Source organism: Salminus brasiliensis, chromosome 9, assembly GCF_030463535.1.
Source record: "Salminus brasiliensis chromosome 9, fSalBra1.hap2, whole genome shotgun sequence".
In the NCBI taxonomy this organism is placed as follows: Eukaryota; Metazoa; Chordata; class Actinopteri; order Characiformes; family Bryconidae; genus Salminus; species Salminus brasiliensis.
Genome location: NC_132886.1, coordinates 29,408,808 through 29,429,774, shown reverse-complemented (window position 1 = coordinate 29,429,774; position 20,967 = coordinate 29,408,808). Strand labels below are relative to the sequence as shown.

At 35.9% G+C, this 20,967-nt stretch overlaps 1 protein-coding gene across 1 annotated transcript in view; it reads left to right on the top strand.

Annotated features, from left to right (window-relative positions):
* The window catches only part of LOC140562481 (immunoglobulin lambda-1 light chain-like), a 77,662-nt gene extending 59,208 nt beyond the window's left edge, over positions 1-18,454 (top strand). Inside the window, exons 3-6 of the mRNA XM_072688156.1 lie at positions 9,355-9,411; positions 15,006-15,320; positions 17,272-17,358; positions 17,635-18,454. Coding sequence (XP_072544257.1) covers positions 9,355-9,411; positions 15,006-15,320; positions 17,272-17,358; positions 17,635-17,792 — 617 coding nt within the window. The 3' untranslated portion in view covers positions 17,793-18,454. The remainder of the gene's footprint in view (positions 1-9,354; positions 9,412-15,005; positions 15,321-17,271; positions 17,359-17,634) is intronic.
* Positions 18,455-20,967: the final 2,513 nt, after the last annotated feature.

Sequence of the window (20,967 nt, the reverse complement as noted above, 5' to 3'; positions counted from 1 at the left end):
AACTGTAAAGTGACTGGACTAGCCAACAGCAATTACGTTCACTGGTACCAACAGAAAGATGGTGAAGCTCTTAAACATTTACTGTACATCAACGAAGCCGGCACCAGCACCATTCGCAACTCTAACAATCCTGAAGCAAATGATTTCTCTGTGAGACGAGAGAGAGACAGTACTTACGTTTTGAGAGTGGATACACTGAAGAAGAGCCATTCGGCAGTGTATTACTGTGCCTGCTGGGACGGCCACAGTGAGAGAAATTGTTTGCATCCTTTACACAAATCTGACAGAGCCACAAAAATTACACCTGTGTTATCTGATTGCTCAAATACATTCAGTACATCATTTTATACCTTTATTACACAACAGATGCCCTGATGTAAGAATTGTGAGAAGACTTTCTACATGTACTCGGCTTTCAATGCAAATGCAAATATGTTGGACATATTAACAGCCAATTGATGATACAAACCAATGTTGCCAACAAATCATGTATATCCATTAGTCGGCCTGATTTGCATGTCCTGGGTCGTGCATGGTTCAACAGACCAAAACCGTGAGAGAAACACCCAAGAAATACCCTACACTGCCATACAAGGAATCATGGTGCACAAAACCACATATAATGCAAAAACAAGAGCAAAAACAAACCCACAACAAATAAGATAAATACGAAAGACAGTGAACAGTAAACAGACAGGACAGTGGAGGATCTACACAGCACTCTGTACTATATCTATAGAGATATGTAACCTACTCCAGCAATTGATCAGGAGAGGGAGTGTTATCGTGTTATTGGCATCACAGTCATGCTGTTGTTTCACGATAATCACACAATCTTGAGTGTTCTATTGCTTTATACAACTGTTCAGAATAGAAATAAAGTAAGAAATAAATAAATTGATCCGTGAACAAACCATTTAAAGCAGCTTGTTGATACTTCACAGTAATGACCTCCACTCACTCACTGCAGCCTGCAGATCCTTTTCCATCTCCTTACACTGACCAATACAATAAACTCTGGGTTTCACACTCACAATTTGATTGAATATGAATGGCCTGTCATACTGCCCAGCACCAACATACTACTATAGCTGAGGCCTTGACACATGTTTTAGTGCAGCAGCTTAAAAACATTTTTTCCCCTGATTATCTGTTTAAATGTATACAAATACATAATAAACAACACCATGCTATCAGTAGTGAGTCATTCTGTGGATCTAGCCTTTACAGAAATGTTACACTTAAAAAACTTTCTAAATTTTAAAGTTACTTTATTTATAATTTTTAATAAACTAATGTTATTTGAACAATTTTACCTTCTTGAGACATCAGTTGGGTAACATTAATTAATATTGATAATCAGTGTTTATTAATGTTGATTAAGCATTATATTTAATAACATAATAATGGTACAACTACAGTGGAATGCTTTGATAACTACCCGCTCACATTAAACAATATGATATAATATAAAGATAAAAGCAAAGATGTTGAATAAACATAAATAATATAAATAATAATAATAATATTCTGTTCTGTGTCTGTTAAGTACACTGAGTAGCTGAGTTTGTAGTGAAACTCATATTTTATCATATTTCACTTTTACTGTGAAAACATTCCACTTACCAGACATGGATATTGTAAATACATGGGAAAAATACATTCTCTTCTTGTGGAAGCTCAATGTAGTCAGTTTAAGAGATGATTGGTCTGGGAGAAAGGGGCTCCCAGTGGTGGTTGTGGTTGTGGGTTTGATACCCGGGCTCGGCAAGCTGCCTCTGTTGGGGCCTTGGGTCCTTCACTCTGTCTGCTCGCAGGGCAACGCAGTGATGGCTGCCCACCGCTCTGGGCTTCAGGCTTCATGTGTGCTCAGTGTCACTGTTTGTTTGGTCACTAGAGTGTATGTGTGTGTTCACTGCACATGTAGGTTAAAGGCAGAGGCCAAATTCCACCTGTGCCCAACACTAATGGTGAATATGTTGTCTTTTCTTGTTTAGAAATGATGCCTTATGCTGTCCGATTCACACCCCCTGCATGACTTGTGCAGAGCATGTGTGCGCATGTGTAGTGCAAACTGAGCAGGGGGGTCGAACTTCAGACTGGTGTTGCTAGCGCTAGCAGTGAGTTAGCATGTTTAACCAATGTAGATGTGTGATTTTGGGTAGTTAGATCTTGCGTGGACCCCTGAATTTTGTTTCTGGTGTCCTTCGACAGCTCTTTGGTCTTCCCCATAGTGCGGTTTGGAGTGTGACTGTTTGAGGTTGTGGGCAGGTGTCTTTTATACTGTTAACGAGTTCAAACAGGTGCCATTAATACAGGTAATGAGTGGAGGACAGAGAAGCCTCTTAAAGAAGTAGTTACAGGTCTGTGACAGCCAGAAATCTTGCTTGTTTGTAGGTGACCAAATACTTATTTTCCACCATTATTTGCAAATAAATTCTTTAAAAATGTGATTTTCTGATTTTTTTTTTCTCATTTTGTCTCTCATAGTTAAGGTCTACCTATGATGTAAATTACAGGCCTCTCTCATTTTTTTAAGTGGGAGAACTTGCACAATTGGTGACTGACTAAATACTTTTTTTCCCCACTGTGTATATATATATATATATATATATATATATATATATATATATATATATATATAGGTCTGCCTGGCTAGTTAACGTAAACTAATCTATGCTGAACCACCCTCCTGCCTAACAGGACACTGATATTCAAATGCCAACTAACATTAGCTCTTCATCATTTTGGGATCATCTATGAGCAGCACAGATTGCTACTGTCTACTCGATCTGCTGAGTTTGCACATATCAAGCAGGGGACACATATCGAGTAATGATAATGCCAACATGGTGTCAAATTGGCAGCCAAAGTCTGTGTAGTGAGTACTGCAGAGTAGTGTAGTGTGTAGAGTAGTAGGTGGAGCCTAAATCTACTCATTTGGTAGACCCGCCCCCTTCTCCCAGACCAAGCATCTTAGAGTCAGACTACATTGAGCTTCCACTAGAAGCAAAAATTATTTTTCCTGTCTGGTAAGTGGAATGTTTTTACAGTAAAAGTGCAGCTCATGTAAATTTCACTACAGCTCAGCAACTCCGTGTAATGAGCAAAAACAAAACAGAACATTATAATGTATATGTTTTTATCTTATTATATGTTTATTTGACATCTTTGCTTTTATCTTTATATTATATCTTACTGCTTAATGTGAGCGGGTAGTTATCAAAGCATTCCACTGTAGCTGTACCATGTATGATTATGTATGTGACAAAAACCTTGAAAAAATATATATGTTAATATATTAAACATATTATCAAACTGATGTTTACGAAGGTTAGTTTATTATAAATATATAAACAAAAAAAACTGAAAAGGATTTTCAAGTGAAACATTTCTGTAAAGGCTAGAGACACAACAATAGACGTTTCCACAGAATGACTCGCTACTGATACAATAGATTTATGCAGCATCATGCAGTATTTTTATCTTCCAATTCTAACAGCATCAAAATTGTGCTGCTACTCCAGGCTCTTTCAGCTTGTAAAGGAGAGATCCAAGTGTGATTTGTCTGCACCTGCAGTGAATTACACTCTACCAACTGTAGGGGGATCTCATAAGCAAAAAGTCTCAAATCTTGCATAATGCTGCTTTAAGTAAGGTATTTACCCCATTATCAAGCTGCAGCAAAAAGGCATCACTGGAGAACATATATTTTGTTTTTACTGTCATTCAAACTGACATTATCATGACCATTTTCATTGGCTGTAAAATCATACTGCACTGCTGCTCCATGACAGAAAAACATAAGAGAGAGGCCCCGCGTAGCTGATCAGAACAGGGATTAGGCCTCCCCTTAACCTTCACTCTCCTCCCAGCAGCTGCTTGTGCAGTCACAAAAGCTCGAGAGTGTCTTACAGCAGCCATGCATCTTCTACCACAACTAGCATTTAAGCTGATGATTTTCTTCATCAGTGCAGGTAAGCCCTGTCTTTAACCTGTTCATTCTTTACTGTAATCAATATTCAGTCTCATAAGAGACAAATGATCTGATATCCATCAATATGTTTAGCATATGTTCCTTATTTAGTCCTTAACCTAAGATAAGCTCTTCTCTTCAACAGTGGACGGAGCTGTGGAGCTGCACCAGAAGTTCCTAATGACTAAACCTGCTACAAAGACTGCCATCATAGAATGCACTTTCCCTTCAGACTGTCTGTATTACATTCACTGGTATCAGCAGAAATCTGATGGAATAATTAAGAGACTTCAGTATGTGGACATCAGTGATGGAGCACCTCAAAATGAAGCTGGTTTTGGGTTTTTAAAATCGGAGAAGAAAGCACACAATCAGCTTGTTTTGAAAATCCCCAACTTAAACTCAGAGAATTCAGCAACATATTATTGTGCCTGCTGGATCTACACAGTGACAGCAGGGCTCAGAGGCCTGTACAAAATCTCATAAACTGCAGCCTCAGTGAGAAAATGCAGCTCCTGACTGAATACTGTGCATACTAAGCAGAGCTGAGCTGAGCACACGTTAACATTTCGGTTTCTCCTTAATAATCTCTCCAGTAAAAAGACACACTTTTCTATACAACCAGCTTATACTGCACGCCTCTGCTGCAGCTCTGGGTTGTATTTTCCAATGTCTAAAACCTTTCAAAATAAAAAAATACAAAGAACAAAGGAAACAAAGGGCAAAAACAAACGGAAAATGCTTTTGGGTAAAGGCTAAAGTTTAAGCAAATGTGTGACATGGATCAGGTTAAGGCCTTGGTTTAAAAAGATGTGATGTTTTTGTAGTTTCATCACGTCCACTAAAGCTCGGACTTCACTACAGTACAGTTCACTACAGTAAATATTCACAAAAATAAATATTATTGGCTAAAAGAAACAATTACTATTAAACCTGTCACATGGGGGCTGACTAGAATTCTTTTTTCAGCAAACCAACATCTGGAGAACTGATCCTTTCTCTTCAGGAAGACCACCCATGTGCTTCTTTAGCCGCTTGCCATCTGACACTTGACTACTGCAACTCCATATTGGCTATGCATGCATTACTTACTTTTTCTTGCCTACACTGTGGATGTTTGACAAAGAGTGCATCTGTTTGTGTATTATTAATTTAGTTAGATTGTGTTCGTTTATAATTGGCATTAATAATCACAAGATCACATAAGTGTATCGTCTAGGTGTACAACAACTTCTAGCACACCTGATGGCACACTGACCTGTTGGAACAGCCAATTGGGTCCAAGTTGGTGTAGCTGATGGATTGAGGTTATGCCTGAGGTTGAATGCCTCACCTTTACTCCTTCCATCTTTGTCCTTGTCTGACCATTAAAACCCTCCTTTAGAAGGCAGTTTCTTTGGTTATGTGTTTAACTGCAAACATAAGTCAGCTGATTTTGGAGCAGGGGCTTCTTCCTGGACAGCAGCCTCTCAGTCCAGGGTGGTGTGAAACTCCTTTGCTTGTAGACTATGACATCATCAGCGTGCCACATATTGTGGATGGCGTGATGCACACACTTTTGTCTGTAAAATAGTTTGTGTTAGTGTGTATTTGTGCAGACATATCTTCATTATTTAGGCTTTATCAATACAAATTCATCAGCTGAGTGTAAGGGCTCTCCAAAACTACTGTTCTATTATATTACGACTTCCTAAAAAAAGAAATCTGGGAAAGAATCATGTTGATCTACCTTTAGCAACTATAACTTGGGAACATCGGTTGGAATTCAAGAAACTCATTCAAGTATTGGTTTGGGCAACCCAAAAGATGTAAGCTTTGAGCCTGTTAGGGCTCTGGCCTGTTCACAATCATTGTTAGTAAAGGCCAGGTAATGCAAATTGCAAACCTTTAGCTGTGTCCAAAACTGTACCCTATACACTGTGTCCTATTCACTATGGCCTTCACACGAAAACCCAGATCACTGTATGGAGCACTACTATAGAAAACAGAATAACAAGGTAATGAGTGATTTTTGACACATCATTATGTGTGTGAGTTCACTGACTGCTGTGCGACAGCAGAATACTTTGCATAAACAATCTGAACTGCGGCTGCATGCGTAACTTCAAACCTAACAACACAATGCATTATGGACATTCCATGTATTTTAGTGTACATCATTTGTACACTATTTATTGCGTATGTAATGTATTACAATGTATTGTAATGCACTGACAATTTGGCACCACATTTTTAGACACCACAACAAAATGACCCCAGAGCAGTGCACTATACACTGATTAGGGCCAAGCTTTTATAAATTCTCTGATGCATCAAACGCCTACTAACTAACAACAGGCGCCTCCAGGCAGCTGTCAAGCATTTTACACATATTATTTATTATATATGAAATGTCATGCTCACAAAGTGCAAGGCTATAAGAAGATGCAAAGCATTTTAAGGTAGCCTTTGAACCATAGAACATATCATAGGATTACTGGAAAAGCAAATTAAAATGGCCATTTTACTGCAAAAATTCAGGAAGATTGAGCAGACTCTGGAGAGGGGGTGCACTGTTCAACTGCGCAAATATGACCTTTATGAATAAAGCATCCGAAAACACATAATCACATAATTCACATAATTAACATCAGTGTGGTGGCATATAAAGAGGTTTTGATACCAGCCTTGGCAGCACCTAGTGGTAAGTTTGTGGTAAAATGACTCAAATAAGTTTACTTGCTTTGCTTTCTCCACACCAAAACATGAGAAAACAACCTGCTACTGCATGTCAATGAAGGTCAATTCAGGTCTTTTTGTAATTGAGTAAGACACTGTGGGTGGGGGGTGGATTAAGGTCTTTGGTGCTGGAACAAGATTGTATGTAACAGGTAAGAAAAGGGTTTTATTCATTTCTCCAGAAATGTTTTGAGGTCTTTTTGTGGAAACTTGTGAAATCCATCATCACATTTACTGTGAAACACTGGCGTCAGGATCTTTAACAGAGTCTGAAGATTATGGGAAAGGTTGTGTCAGTCAGATTAGTGGTAGCTGTTTCAGAGTATTCGTTGTACTGTGTTTCTCAGTGTGGCTCTGGCTACTACTGGCTAGTATTTGGATCTGGAACACGACTAGTCGTCACTGGTACGAGCACATTTCTTTATCTATCTACAAAAATGATAAAATGTTCAAATTATTTGAAGCACGATGAAGTACTTTCTAAAAATGGTGCCTAAAACACCTCAAACGTCCACTGTGGATCTTTTTTATAGATGTTTATTTTGTGATTAACTAATATTTAAGTAAATGTTAAATGTCAAACTGAAGTTGGTAAACATAAAAGTTCAATTTGAACCCTGCCCCAAACTTAACTCTAACCTTAACTACAACCTAAACTGTATTTCTAATCTTAAACCCCATCCTAAGTCTAGTTGGTATGGTTACAACAGTTTTGAGTATTTGTAAATTATCAAAATGAAGTGTGATCAAAAGTTGTACAACCCAGAATTAAATGGAATAGTCTTAAATAAAGTATATAAAAGAAGAAAAGATCATTAAAAAAAATAAGCAAAAGGTCAAAATATCAGAGCTGAGAAAGAAAGGTTTTAATTAAAAGTCTTTAGTTCAAAGCCTGGCAAAGTATAATAGCTGTGTACTCCAACAGCACAGGTATGCAAGAGATATTCCTTTAAAATAAACTGGCCCACTTTTATCCTGCTAACTGACAGCACTATGCATTTTGTGCATTTTTTTGCCTCAATATGTTCGAACATAAAAGCAGATTCTTAGCCACTGCAGGTCTATAAGTTCGGTCAGTTTAGGGCTTTTTGTCCTTGAGTAAGACACTGTGGCTGGCAGGAGGAAGATCTTTGGAGCAGGCACAAGATTGTATGTAACAGGTAGGAAAAAGGTCTTGATCCATTGTTCCAGGAATGTTTAGATGTCTGTGACACTCTCTGCACTGAGAATCTGTACACTATAGAAGCAGAAGCTCTTCTTTAGCTCTTCTTTAGCTGTTTAGCTCCTCTTTAGCTGTTATGGGATATTTGTTATAGTCTGTGTCAAAGTGTGTCTCTGGTGGCTACACTTATGCCTACAAAGTATTTGGATCTGGAACACGGCTAATCGTCACAGGTATGAGCACATTCTGTACATTTGTTGTAGCTACAGAAATGATGAAACAGTGAACGCAAAGATGTTCATTAATGCATACTGCCATGTTTATCTCCTTCTTAGGGAACAGATTTTGCTTCTGTTAGAACTGTTCCTTTAATGATATTTATTAGCCTTGTTAAAAGATCCTTATGAAATGTGTCCTCAAAATCAGTAGAACCTTTTGAAAAGTTACACTAGGCACCCTAAAAGCATAACAGTAGCCCAATCTATATAAAAGAAAATAAAAATGCAAAGGAATTATACAAAATAATAATAATAATAATAACAATAATATAAATTGAGAAATTGTAATCATAGCTCAAAAGGATGACTAATATCAGAGCAGAGGAATGTTTAATTAAGTTAAGCTTAGATAACACAGAATGGTAAACCACTTGCTGGGGTCATAGTCCGACTACTATAGAGAAATCATCAATGCTGTAAGAACCCAAAAAAAAAAGAAAGCAGATCCTGAGCTACTGCATGTTTATAGAGATCAGTTCAGATCTTTTTGTTCTTGAGTAAAACGCTGTGGGTGGCAAGGCCTTTGGCGCAGGCACAAGACTGTTTGTAACAGGTAAGAAAAGAATCTTTATGAATTGTTTCAAACCCAGTTTGGGGTCTCATAGCTTTTTTTTGTTGTTTTTTTTTTTTTTTTACATTATCTGCCCATAAGAGTAACAGTATGGTTTAGAAATGAAACCATGGCCTGAAAATCTGAAAATTCTAATATTCAGAATTAGGAAATGTAGTTGGTATCTGTACTCAGGGTCTAAAGACTAGGAATAGTTGGACAGTTATTTATTTTCCAAATCATTGGTAGTTGATTAGGAGTATTTGTTCCAGTCCATTTCATAGTGGAGCTCTGGCTACTATGACTATAAAGTATTTGGATCTGGAACCCGGCTAATCGTCACTGGTATGAACACATTTCTTTTTTGTCTACAGACAAGATAAATAGTTCGATATTAACTGAAGCAAGATATTACAATGCTTTTTTCAGTGCATGTCCTACTAGACAGCTTGATGATATGATGATATGGCCAAAATCTACCAATGAAAGAGTGTAATGCCAGTGGCCAGACTCACTAAATAAGGATATAAACATCAGTTAAACATTAGACATACACAGAGTCTCTGTAAACACAGATTCCATTCGGATAATTTTCAGTCCTAATTAAAATAGATCAGAGAATCGTGCATGTCTATAGAGGTCAGCTAAGGTCTTTTTGTTCTTGAGTAAGACACTGTGGGTAACTGGATTAAGGTCTTTGGCGCAGGCACAAGATTATATGTGACAGGTAAGAAAATGTCTTAAATTATTGCTCCAGAAGAGCTTCAAGGTCTTAAACAAACTTCCAAATGTTAAATTAATCAGGATAACCATATCATATCCAATTGAAACCTTGGCTTGGGGATTCATGGATGGAGAAATAAGGCTAGTAACTGCGCTGAGACTCTAAGGATGGTTAAAGGGGTTATTCATTTGCCAGTTAGCTGTTTAAGAGTATTTGTTGTAGTCTGTTCTAGTGTGGCTCAGGCTATGGCTACAAAGTGTTTGGATCTGGAACACGGCTAATCGTCACAGGTATAAGCACATTTAGCAATTTCTTATTTATCTAAAAAGAAGTGTTGTAATGTTCATAATTAAGTGGTGGAAGATGAGGCGGTTATATGAATGTAGGGTTTTTTGAGGTGTAAAAGTTTCGCTGAAAGAGGTGTATCAATGTATTTTACCCATAATCATCTGTGTTACCTTAGAGGACAGATTTAGTTTTTTTATTTTGTTAATTCGTTTTTGATGATACTTTCTTCTTTTTTATATCACTTACATTTTCAGCTAGGAAAATGATCAAATGGTAAATCAGAAATGGTAAATTAAAATTGACTACAGCATTATTACTTACAAAGAAAATAAATTATGTAAATCCAATAAAAATATCTGAGCACCAATTATCAATTAAACCAAATAGAATCCAAATATAAAAAAGAGCATGAGTTACTGTCTATAGAGGTCAGTTCAGGTCTTTTTGTTCTTGAGTAAAATGCTGTGGATAGGAAGATCTTTGGTGCAGGCACACGACTATATGTAACAGGTAAGAAAATGCTCTTTATAAATTGTTCCAAAACCATTTGGAGGTCTTGTAGCAAATTTGTAATGAAACCTTGCCTAAAGTAGCTTAAATATTCAGGATTGGGAAACGTAGCTGAAATCTGTACTCAGGGTCTAAAGACTAGGAATAGTTGTATAGTAATTTTCCAGATAGTTGTAGTTGTTTAGGAGTATTTGTTACAGTCTGTTACTAAGTGAGTCTCTGGCAGCTACTATGAGTACAAAGTATTTGGATCTGGAACCCGGCTAATCGTTACAGGTATGAACACATTTCTTATTTTATCAATAGATATAAAAAATGCTCAATATTAACTTAGGTGAAATTGTTAGACCCAAGACTAAGCAGCTTAAAATGGAACATAAAAAACTAAAATAACTAAAAACATCAAACAAAAGACACTTTAAATAAAAGAAATCATAAAACTATATTTGCAATCCCTTGATATGATAATTTATACTTTAAGCAAGCTGGAAAGTGCTATATATTAATCAAAATGGCTTTTTGATTTTTGGTGTTCTCCAAATGGTTTTCCACTAATTTGAAGAACCCTTTAACCAAGCAAAAAAAACAAACAAACTAAAAAAACAAACAAAGCATTCCGTTAGTTGTATGACATATATCTCACATATCACAATTTGCCTATACCAGTGGCCAGAACCATAAACTTCCATACTACCAGAACTGAAAACAGTACTAAAGTTGAAGCCATACATGGCTTCCCTGCAAAGACCTAGCCCATTTGCAGTGCAAATAAATCAGATAACTTTTTTGTTGTTGAATGAGACACTGTGGGTAGAGTGGAAGAGCTTTGGTGAAGGCACAAGACTGTATGTAACAGGTAAGAAAAGGTCTCTATGCATTGCTCCAGAAATGTTTTGAGGTCTTGTAGCAAATGTGTGACATTTTCTGATCATCCAATTTACCTTATGACTAGGTACAACCAGGTTTGCCCTCAGTATCTTTGTCTAGACATTGTGAAAAAGGTTGTGTCGTTTGTCAGATCAGTGATAGGGGTATTCGTTATAGTTGTTTTTTGAGTGTGCCTCTGGCAGATACTACAACAAAGTATTTGGATCTGGAACACGGCTAATCGTCACTGGTATGAACACGTTTCACATGTTTCTTTTTGATCAACAAAAGTGAGCAAATGTTCAAAATAATATGAAGCTCTTTTATTATTGAAGATGCTTTTGGTTCTCAAAAGAAGCTTTAACTGAAATATTCATTTTTTTTTTTTAAGTAAAATGTTAAAAAAGGATTAAATAAAATATGCAAAGATAATTTAAAATATAAAATGGAAAATTCTAAATAAACCTTAACATTTTTTGTGTTTAGTTTAAAGAAGTTAAAATGTTTAATGACTTTGTCCAGACTTAAGTATTGCTTAACACCTGCAAGCCCAATGTCCAAATTCCACGGTACATGGTTCTGAAGTATTAGTTATAGTATGTTGCTATGTGTAACTACAACTATTACAGATGACTATAGCTCTGACTATATGGACTATGAATCAGTCTCTGAATATGCTTACAAAGTACTTGGATCTGGAACACAGCTAATTGTCACTGGTATGAATATGTTTTCCTGTTTTGTCTTACGAACTTGTTAAATGTTAATAATCTGTACATCATAATCCCACAAGGTTTCACAAGGTAGCTTCAAATAGAACTTGGTAACATTAATTCATTAATGAGTAAAATTAACAGAAATTACAATACCAGTTCTGATAGAATAATTGGGAAAAAAAAATAAAAAGAATAAATAAGAATAAATGCAAATCCCTTAGTGAAAAAAACATTCTAATAAAGCCAATGACGAATTAGTGTTTGGAAGTTCATGTCAAAGTTTAATGGCTCTGCAGGCTGTAAATTACAGTTAATTACTGAAAGTTAAAATATCAAACTAAGACACCTAAGAGACATTGATATTCACCATAAAATCCTACAAATAAATTTTTTTTTAAAATGTTTTTTTTACTTTTAATAAAAATCTAAATAAAAAATAATAATTTTAACCAAAATATAGAATATTTGTTTAATTGATCTGCTGCTGTTCTGCTGTTCACTCTACATTTTAGACAGTGCTGCTGGGAATCGTCCAAAGATCGTCCAAAATCTACCAAAATTACTAGACATTTCTCAGCAATATGATGAAATCAGATCTAATCTGTTCAAAAAGTGATTGTATTTCAACAATAGGAGTGCTGACCCCATCATTCATACTATGGGAAACTTGGTGATTTTGAACAATTGGTATTGCCAGTACAAAAATAACATGAACAGCATAATCTGCTTAAATGGCCAAGACCTGAAAACTCGGACTGCAATCCATGTTGTCGCTTAATAATAAGTAATAGGATGTGATGTGCCTGGGGCTTTCAGGTCAAATGATATAAGATATCACATTCAGTAGAATTCTGGAGAGAATGTGAGAATATTTAAGTGAATTAAACTTAACTTGTCCAAAGCTGTGCTTAACATTGACTATGTGAATTGGCACACATTGAAAGTCATTCATCTTAGTAATTAAAAGACAAATATTCGGTTGTCAATTTTGGATCATACCTTGTCTTCAAAAGCATAACAGCATAGTTCTTAGCCCATTTCTACCCATAACTGTCACTACAAAGTAAGAATGTACTCTGATGATGTGAATCACAGCAAGCAGGCATGTAGAAATGCATACTATATATAAATATACACTTTCTACATATTACTATGTTACTGTAGCCCTTAGACATTGATTTTAGTTAAACAAAAAAATAATAATGGACTGCCTTTCTAATTAATTAATTAAGTTGTCTACTAATTCATTTTAACATACGGAAACTCTTCATCCTAAGCAGGTAATATAATCTTAAGTTCAGGATCAAAAGTTTGTAAATCATATTTGAAAGACATTTTTATATTTTAAGGTTTATATATAACTTATTTCTGAAAAAAAAAACAGTTCACACAAAAATAGCCTATAAAAAAGTGTAGTGTAAAGTGTAGTATAAAAAAGTGTAGTTGCAATAGTTGAAATGACTAGCCTAAATAAGCTGGCACCAACTAAGTATTAGTTAAGGAAGAATTTGTTCATCAGTTTACTTGGCAAGTAAATGTTTGCCAGATAGAGAAGTAATAGTCATTCAGACAGTCAATGTTGTTGCTGAGCAAATGTTTACATTTGAAGTCACTATAATTTTTATTTTTATTTTTTATTAATAGCAGAGACAACTGAAGCACACAAAATCCTGATGTTAAAGTGCACCATTTAAAGATAGGGATGCTAATTACGTTACTGACTAAGATACTGAATATATATATATATATATACATCAGGAGGAATATTGACCCATAATTTATTTTATTAATAGTCAAAGACTTTATAGGCACATTATAGGAATTCTCTCACCAATGTTCATGCTAAAATGACTGCTTGCTAATACATGGTGTCTATAGAGAAAAGCAACTCTTAACTGTTTACATAGTGATACATATATATATTTGGCTTAGTTTTGCTTGATTTAGCATTCAGAATATAGGTTGGTTTCAATTTTAGGTTGATAATTTTATCATTCAGAAAGCAGTTTAGTCTATGCTTAACCCCTGTTAACCCTTAACTTATAATCATCTAGAATGAGGGACTGTAATTACTGTAATTGTGATTAAAGGTCAAAATCCAAACAAGACTTCAACACCTCAAACCCTGAAGTTAGTAAGACTAAGTCTCAAATATTTAATGCAGTTATACGCTATAAAGTAAAAATTGTTAACTTAAACTTAACTTAAATACTAAACTCGCATAGTCTACTGCATAATTTCAATCATTATTTGTATGATTTGCTGAATTTAACATACTAAAAAATATGAAATATGAAAATTATAAAAAACTAAATATAGCGGCACCTTTTCTTTCAATAAGTTACATTCAGCAAATAAAGTATTCATCAACTTTACTCCAAACTGTAAAATAAATATAAATAATGCTCTATTAATCACGAGAGAGAGAGAGAGAGAGAGAGAGAGAGAGAGATTTAGGATTTGGGAGAAGTTTTATGACCACCCTTGGTTTGGCCCATTCTATCAGTTCCACTTATCATATAGGAGCACTCTGTAGTCCTATAATTCCAGACTGTAGTCCATCTGTTTCTCTGCATACTCTGTTAGCCTTCTTTCACCCTGTTCTTCAATGGTCAGGACCCCCGGGACCACCACAAAGCAGGTTGTATTTGGGTGCTGGGTCATTCTGAGCACTGCAGTGACACTGACATGCTGGTGGTAACTGAAAACTGTCCACCAACCAGAAATATCAAGCCAACAACAGCCCGTGGACAGCGTCCTGTGAGCAACGTCTGAAGGACTAGAGGATGACAAACACAACTTGTAGCTTCTGTCTCTGACTGTACATCTACAAGGTGGACCAACTAGGTATTTCTGTGTAATAGAGTGGACAGTGAGTGGACACAGTGTTTATAGTACTGCTGTGTCTGATTCATTCGTACCAGCACAACACACACTACTAACACAGCACCACCACCACCATGTCAGGGTCACTGAAGTGCTGAAAATGACACGCCGCCTACATAATACCACAATACACAATAAGTTGCTCTGACAGAATGGGTCAAGTTGATTCCAAGCCAGGGGTGGTCATACTATTCTGATATGACTGTGTATATAGTGTATGATGGATTTCTAATCTGACATAAATAATTTGTTTCCAATAAAAGTCGCTATTGTGTGTTGTCTGAAGCTAACTGATTTGTGATTTGTTGGACCTTTCCATGTGCTCCACAGATGCAGGAGCGGACAAAGTTATAGACCCAATATTATCAACGTTCCCGGTAGTCAAACAGCCTGATGGACGGAGTATGCTGCTGTGTCAAGCCAAAGGCATGTATCCAGATCTGGTGAGATTCACATGGGAAGAAGACAATAGCCTGGTGTCAAACATAGAGGAAGTGCTGGAGCAGAAAATCAAGAATGGTGAACAGGTCCAGAGTGTGACCAGCATTCTCATCATAAACAGATCGATAAACCCCAAAGCATTCTCCTGCCACGTCCAACATGACAGCAGCAAGAATGCTGATCTAAAGAAGCCGATTCCAGAAGGTAATGGCTGCACACTGCATCTGTGTTCTAGGAGATGTTAGTAAATTCACAGACAACAGCAAGCAATGTGTGTGTTCCCCTAACCATTGTCAAAGGTGTCCGTGAAGAAGGCCAGGATTTACAGTTCCAATCCAACACCTAGTTTATCTATCATGTGAGCTGCTGGTGGAACTGAACAGATCATACAGTCAGCCTGTTGTCGTTCCCCATAGACTACTTTATTTTTCTCAGCTGTTTCGTCTTTAAAATGCTACAAAAGGTTAATTAAGGGGATGCCATAGAAGAAACACTTTTGGCTCCATTGAGAACCATGTTTGTAATAGAGATGTGTGATTATAAAGAACCATTAGACGGCTTCTTTTGGTGTGAAGTTTCCTTGCCAACCAAAAGTGGTTCTTCTACGGTACTACCTAAAGAACCACTTGTAATACCTTGATTTCTTAGAGTGTGGTTGACTGTTTGGCCTTAGTGTTGAAGGCTATAAGAGCAACTTACCATTTTCTGACTGGTTGAGTGGAACTATGCTGCGAGTACAGCAATGTTCACTGTTGCTGTTCACTGCTGATCATACTGTCAGTTATTTGGCAGATAGTTAATAGTAAAACTGTAACTTAAGGACTAAAACAATCTTTTACTAAGCAGGAATTTCGTAGTTATCGTAATATGCCGTGCATGTCCTACTGTACGAGAGACGAGATGGAAACAGTAAATCTGATTCAATACCAAATCTGGAAAAATGAAGAGTTTAGTGTTTTTTAGTGGGAAATGTTCATAATAGGCCCACCTACAACTAAGCAAACCTACAGAATTATACAGTAGTTTGGGCAGCCCTGGTCAGAGGACACATTTTGTTGATTTTCCAAGTAAAAATAAGTGAATAAATCCTCTACAGGACACAACTTAGTACAACGTCACATTTTCTACACATTTCAGAGCACAGTGCTGACCTATTTGCTGAACTTGACATATTGAAAAAAATAAAACAACACATTTAAAGTGTCCTTATTTTTGCCCACACTACATTTATCATTATTTCGAAAAGCACTCTTTTACTAAGCAGGAATTATGTAGTTATCACATTATGATATTATTAACAGCCAGAATAAAATAATCAATATTGTTTGAACAAGCAAATCTAAGTTAGCTAAACAAATAAATCTTATTAAGAAAAAATCTACCAATGGAGTTGTTGGAATAACTAAAAAATGTAAAAAACAAAAATCTGTTATTTGAACTGACCCTGTCTTTTAACCAGTGTATGAATAACTCTACTAACTAACAATGCATTAAAGGTAAAGGTGCACGTATTTGTCACTGTACAGTGTACACTGTACAGCGAAATGTGTCCTCCGCATTTAACCCATCTGTGGTAGTGAACACACAATAGTGAGCTAGGGGCAGTGAGTACACTGTGTGTAGTGTAGTGTAATGTATTCTAAAGCAGTGTTTTAAACTCTTAACACACACAAACAGGTATTCTGCAGTGAGTACACACACACCCCGAGCGGTGGGCAACCAACTCCAGCACCCGGGGAGCAGAGAGGGTAAAGGGCCTTGCTCAAGGACCCAACAGTGGCAGCTTGCCAAGCCCGGGAACCGGACCCACAACCCTATTATCGATAACCCGGTGCTCTAACCACTGAGCCACCACTGCCCCATTACTGACTTTGTTTAGTGTAATGTATTCTAAAGCAGCGTGTTTTAAACTCTTAACACACACACTACCTGTTGAAATGAATAGGTTCTATGGATGCATTTGCCTTTTGCACAGTCCTGATCCTCTACCATTTATGCGGTCATTGGCTGTTTTAACTTTGATGTCATTTTACACGACTCTTCATAAAAATTAATTTAGCTACAAGAACGTGAAGTAGATTTATTTCTTCAAAGGATAAACAGGTATTCTGTATCTACATAAAAAAAATAACAATACCATAACATTGTGTTACAGAACAGTATTCCCAATCTGAGAATAGCACTGCCTCTTCCTCTGACCAAAACTGTGTACCTCAAGAAAACAAGGAAGTGGACATATCTGGTAAGCAGATGCAAAAGCTCCCTACTTTCCTAAAATGTTCAATAATAACTGTTGCAATCACAATGAGCATTTGTGTGTTAAATAACCAGCTTTTATTTATACATTTTTTATTTGGTCTTTATAGAAAACCAAAAGAATATAATGTGTTAAAATGTATGTTACTGATTGTAGTAAAAAAAAGGAACGAGTAAAAAAGATGAGCTCTAGTACAGGACAAATGTTTATTATCATGATGGCTCTCTCACCCCCCCCCCCCCCCCCCTCACTTTTTTACAGAATCATCTGAGCTCGTCCGCAAGCTGTACCTGTTCAATCTTACCTACCTGTCCCTGATAGTGAAGAACGTGCTGTATTTCTTTGCCGTTTGTGTCCTACTGTACAAGAGACGAGATGGATACAGTCAATATGATTCAACACCAAATCGGGAAAAATGAAGAGCTTAGTGTTTTTTTTTTTACATATAGTGAGAAATGTTCATAATAGGCCCACCTACAACTAAGCAAACCTACAGAATTATACAGTAGTTTGGGCAGTCCTGGTCATATTTAGTTGTAAGTAAGTGAATTAATCCTCTATAGAACACAAAGTACAACTTGACATTTTCTACACATTGTAGATAAACAATGCTGACCTATTTGCTTGACATATTGAAAACATTAAAACACATTTAAAATGCTATTACCTTTCCCCACACCACATTTATTATTATTTCACAATATGTTTAATTAAGCAAACAGTCATTCTGCTTTAGAATGTGCAGATGTCGGTCTATGTAGAAGATGTGAACTTACTGAGACATGGAATTTAACCAGGGTTGCTGAACCTTTTGCATAAGACTTTCAGTTATACCCCATGTAATTCCATAGTTTGGTTAATTTTACCCCAATATAAGATATCCCAATATTTGCTGTTAATTTTGTGCTATACTTTTCTTACAGTTTAGATCCTAGAGACTTAAATCTGTTTCTCTATTCTGACTGAGTGTATTGTTGTGTATTTTACTCTAACATTTACCCTGTTCCTGTAATCTATCTGTCTGTTTTTATACCAGCGCATGTTGTCTACATTTATCAATAAAATATTAGCAGAAATGGCAGAGATGTCTCGGTTGATGTTCCTAAATAGCTAAATCACACATTTCCATCCATAACCCTCATTTGTTCCATTAGATTTAAATCGTCCTGTAGAAATTTAAACAGATTAATTCAGAAATTGTCTCATTGTGTTTTTAATAAACTTTTTCCAAAGTTTTGTAGAACAAAGATAATTATAAATGATATGCTGAACACCTTCTCTAATAGTTAAAAAAACCCTCTATAAATGTCATAATGATAGTACCCACATCAGGCTTCACAGGTTTGGTGAGGTTCTTTAAGTTTACATGATCATTATTCATTTTACTGATTGAATGACAGTCAGTTACAGCCCTGAACTTTCAAATTCGTAAATATGTACTATTTATATATTTGACATAAAAATATGTATTTATATAATTTCCAGCAATGGACTTTCCATAATGTGCTTCCGAATCAGCATTTCTAATTTTGAAAATTCACATAAATGTATAAATATATATATTTAGTTTACATACATTTATATTAACACAACTTTTGACATTTAGAGTCCATAAGCAACATTGTACCACTATATAAAAAAAAAAAAAAAAATATATATATATATATATATATATATATATATATAAATATATAAATTTCTTATATGTTAAATAATTAAATAAATTGATGTTTTTACTGAAGAAATGTGAATGTGGCAGTTGTTTTCAAACATCATCAATTCTAGATCATTAGTTAAAAGAAACTAAACACACCAGGACCCAAGCGATTTTATCATTTGCTGAACATCTCTAAAGTGAGGCCATTTCCTTCTCCTTTTATAACTGGCAGGTTAGACTTCTGTAATGCTCTCCTTACTGTTTAACAGTGCTAACAGTTAGTTTTAGTTACTTTTGGTTCGTGAACCAGAATGATTTCTGGCCTTTCTTTTAGTTGTTCCTAAAAGCAGAACAAAAACTTTTGCTGATGCTGATTTCAGCCATTATGCTCCAAGCTGCTGGAACAGCCTTCCAGTAAAGATGAGAGGAGCTGGTAATATTGCTATTGTTAAATGCAAATTAAATAGTTTTCAGTTATTATTATTATTGGGTTTTAGTTATTTAATTGTTTTTATTTTAATTATTTCATTATTTCAACATCAATCAATTGATCAATGTGATTTTATTCTATTTTAATTGTTACATTCCACATTATCACTTCACATAACATTTTTCATCATTCATCATGCTGCTTTAACCTGCTTTAATGCTTTGTTAATCATTTGTGAAACACTCAATCAGAGTTGTCTAAAAAGTGCTATATAAATAAAGTTTGATTGATCAATTAATAAAAAGTCCAATTAGGAGATATTTAAAAGGATTGTATATATATATATATATATATATATATATATATATATACACACACACATTTGAAAATACACACATTTATATCTATATCATTATAAATACAGGTTGAAGTCAGGGCTGACAAAGCCACAGTGGCAGTGGCACAGTTCTACTACATTTCATTTCAGTTGTGATGCACTCTTCCTCTTACTGCCTGTTTTGGTATTGGCATGATCAGCAAAGGCCGATTATGATGGAAAGTGCTGTGGTAGGAAAGTGTGGTGGGGTCTGCATGCAGTGCAGCGGAGTGTGTTTACTGGAAAAAACACACACAGTAGCTTTACCACAGTTTGCAGCAATGATTAGCTGATTAGCTGCTGCAGAGAGTGTGATGCTCTCTGCTCATATTTGTGATTGCAGTGGTTATATACAGACAGCGAGCAGCAGATACACCACCAGAGTGAAAACCCCTCTACACGTCTCTGTAGGGTATAAAGATCACCCTCTCTGTCACGGAAACTCTAGATCTCAGATACACCTAACCAAGCAGCAGATTCTCAAACTCCACATCAGCCTCTGTGTTAGGATAAACTTACTGTGACCATAATGAATTAGAGGTGCTCTCGAATAAGACGCCAAGAGCGTCTCAACCTCAGGTGGCTCATTACTCTGCTAAAACAGCATAAGCAGCAAATACAATACATACTTTAATAAAGATTTTTTTATTGACAGGAAAAGGACAGTGGCACGGAAGCCCACTGTGCCACAAAAAAAAGAACATAATTATGCGGGAACTGTTATGTAACAATTTAGTTATCTCATAAATAACAAGAAAGTATTTCAAAATAAAAGTGTCTCAAAACAAGAGCATCTGAAAAGAGATAACATTTAAAAATTACAAGATAGCATCACTTTCTAAATAGTGTACATACAGAAGGCTGAGGGAACCAGACAAGCAGCGGGTGTGTCGATGTTAAATTAATACGCTTTATCTATCTGGGCATGTTTGCTAAGTGACAACCTAAACAAATGATCATGAAGAAATATCATTCATGCTTCAGAGATGCAACAGACTTTGTTTAAGATCATGCAAAATGAGGGGAGCCCTTTATTTTGAAACACAAACATTTTTTTAAACATGCATAAACACAACTAAAGCCCAGATCAGTGTTTATAAACTGCTTGCTTGAGTTGTACCGTTTACCCTC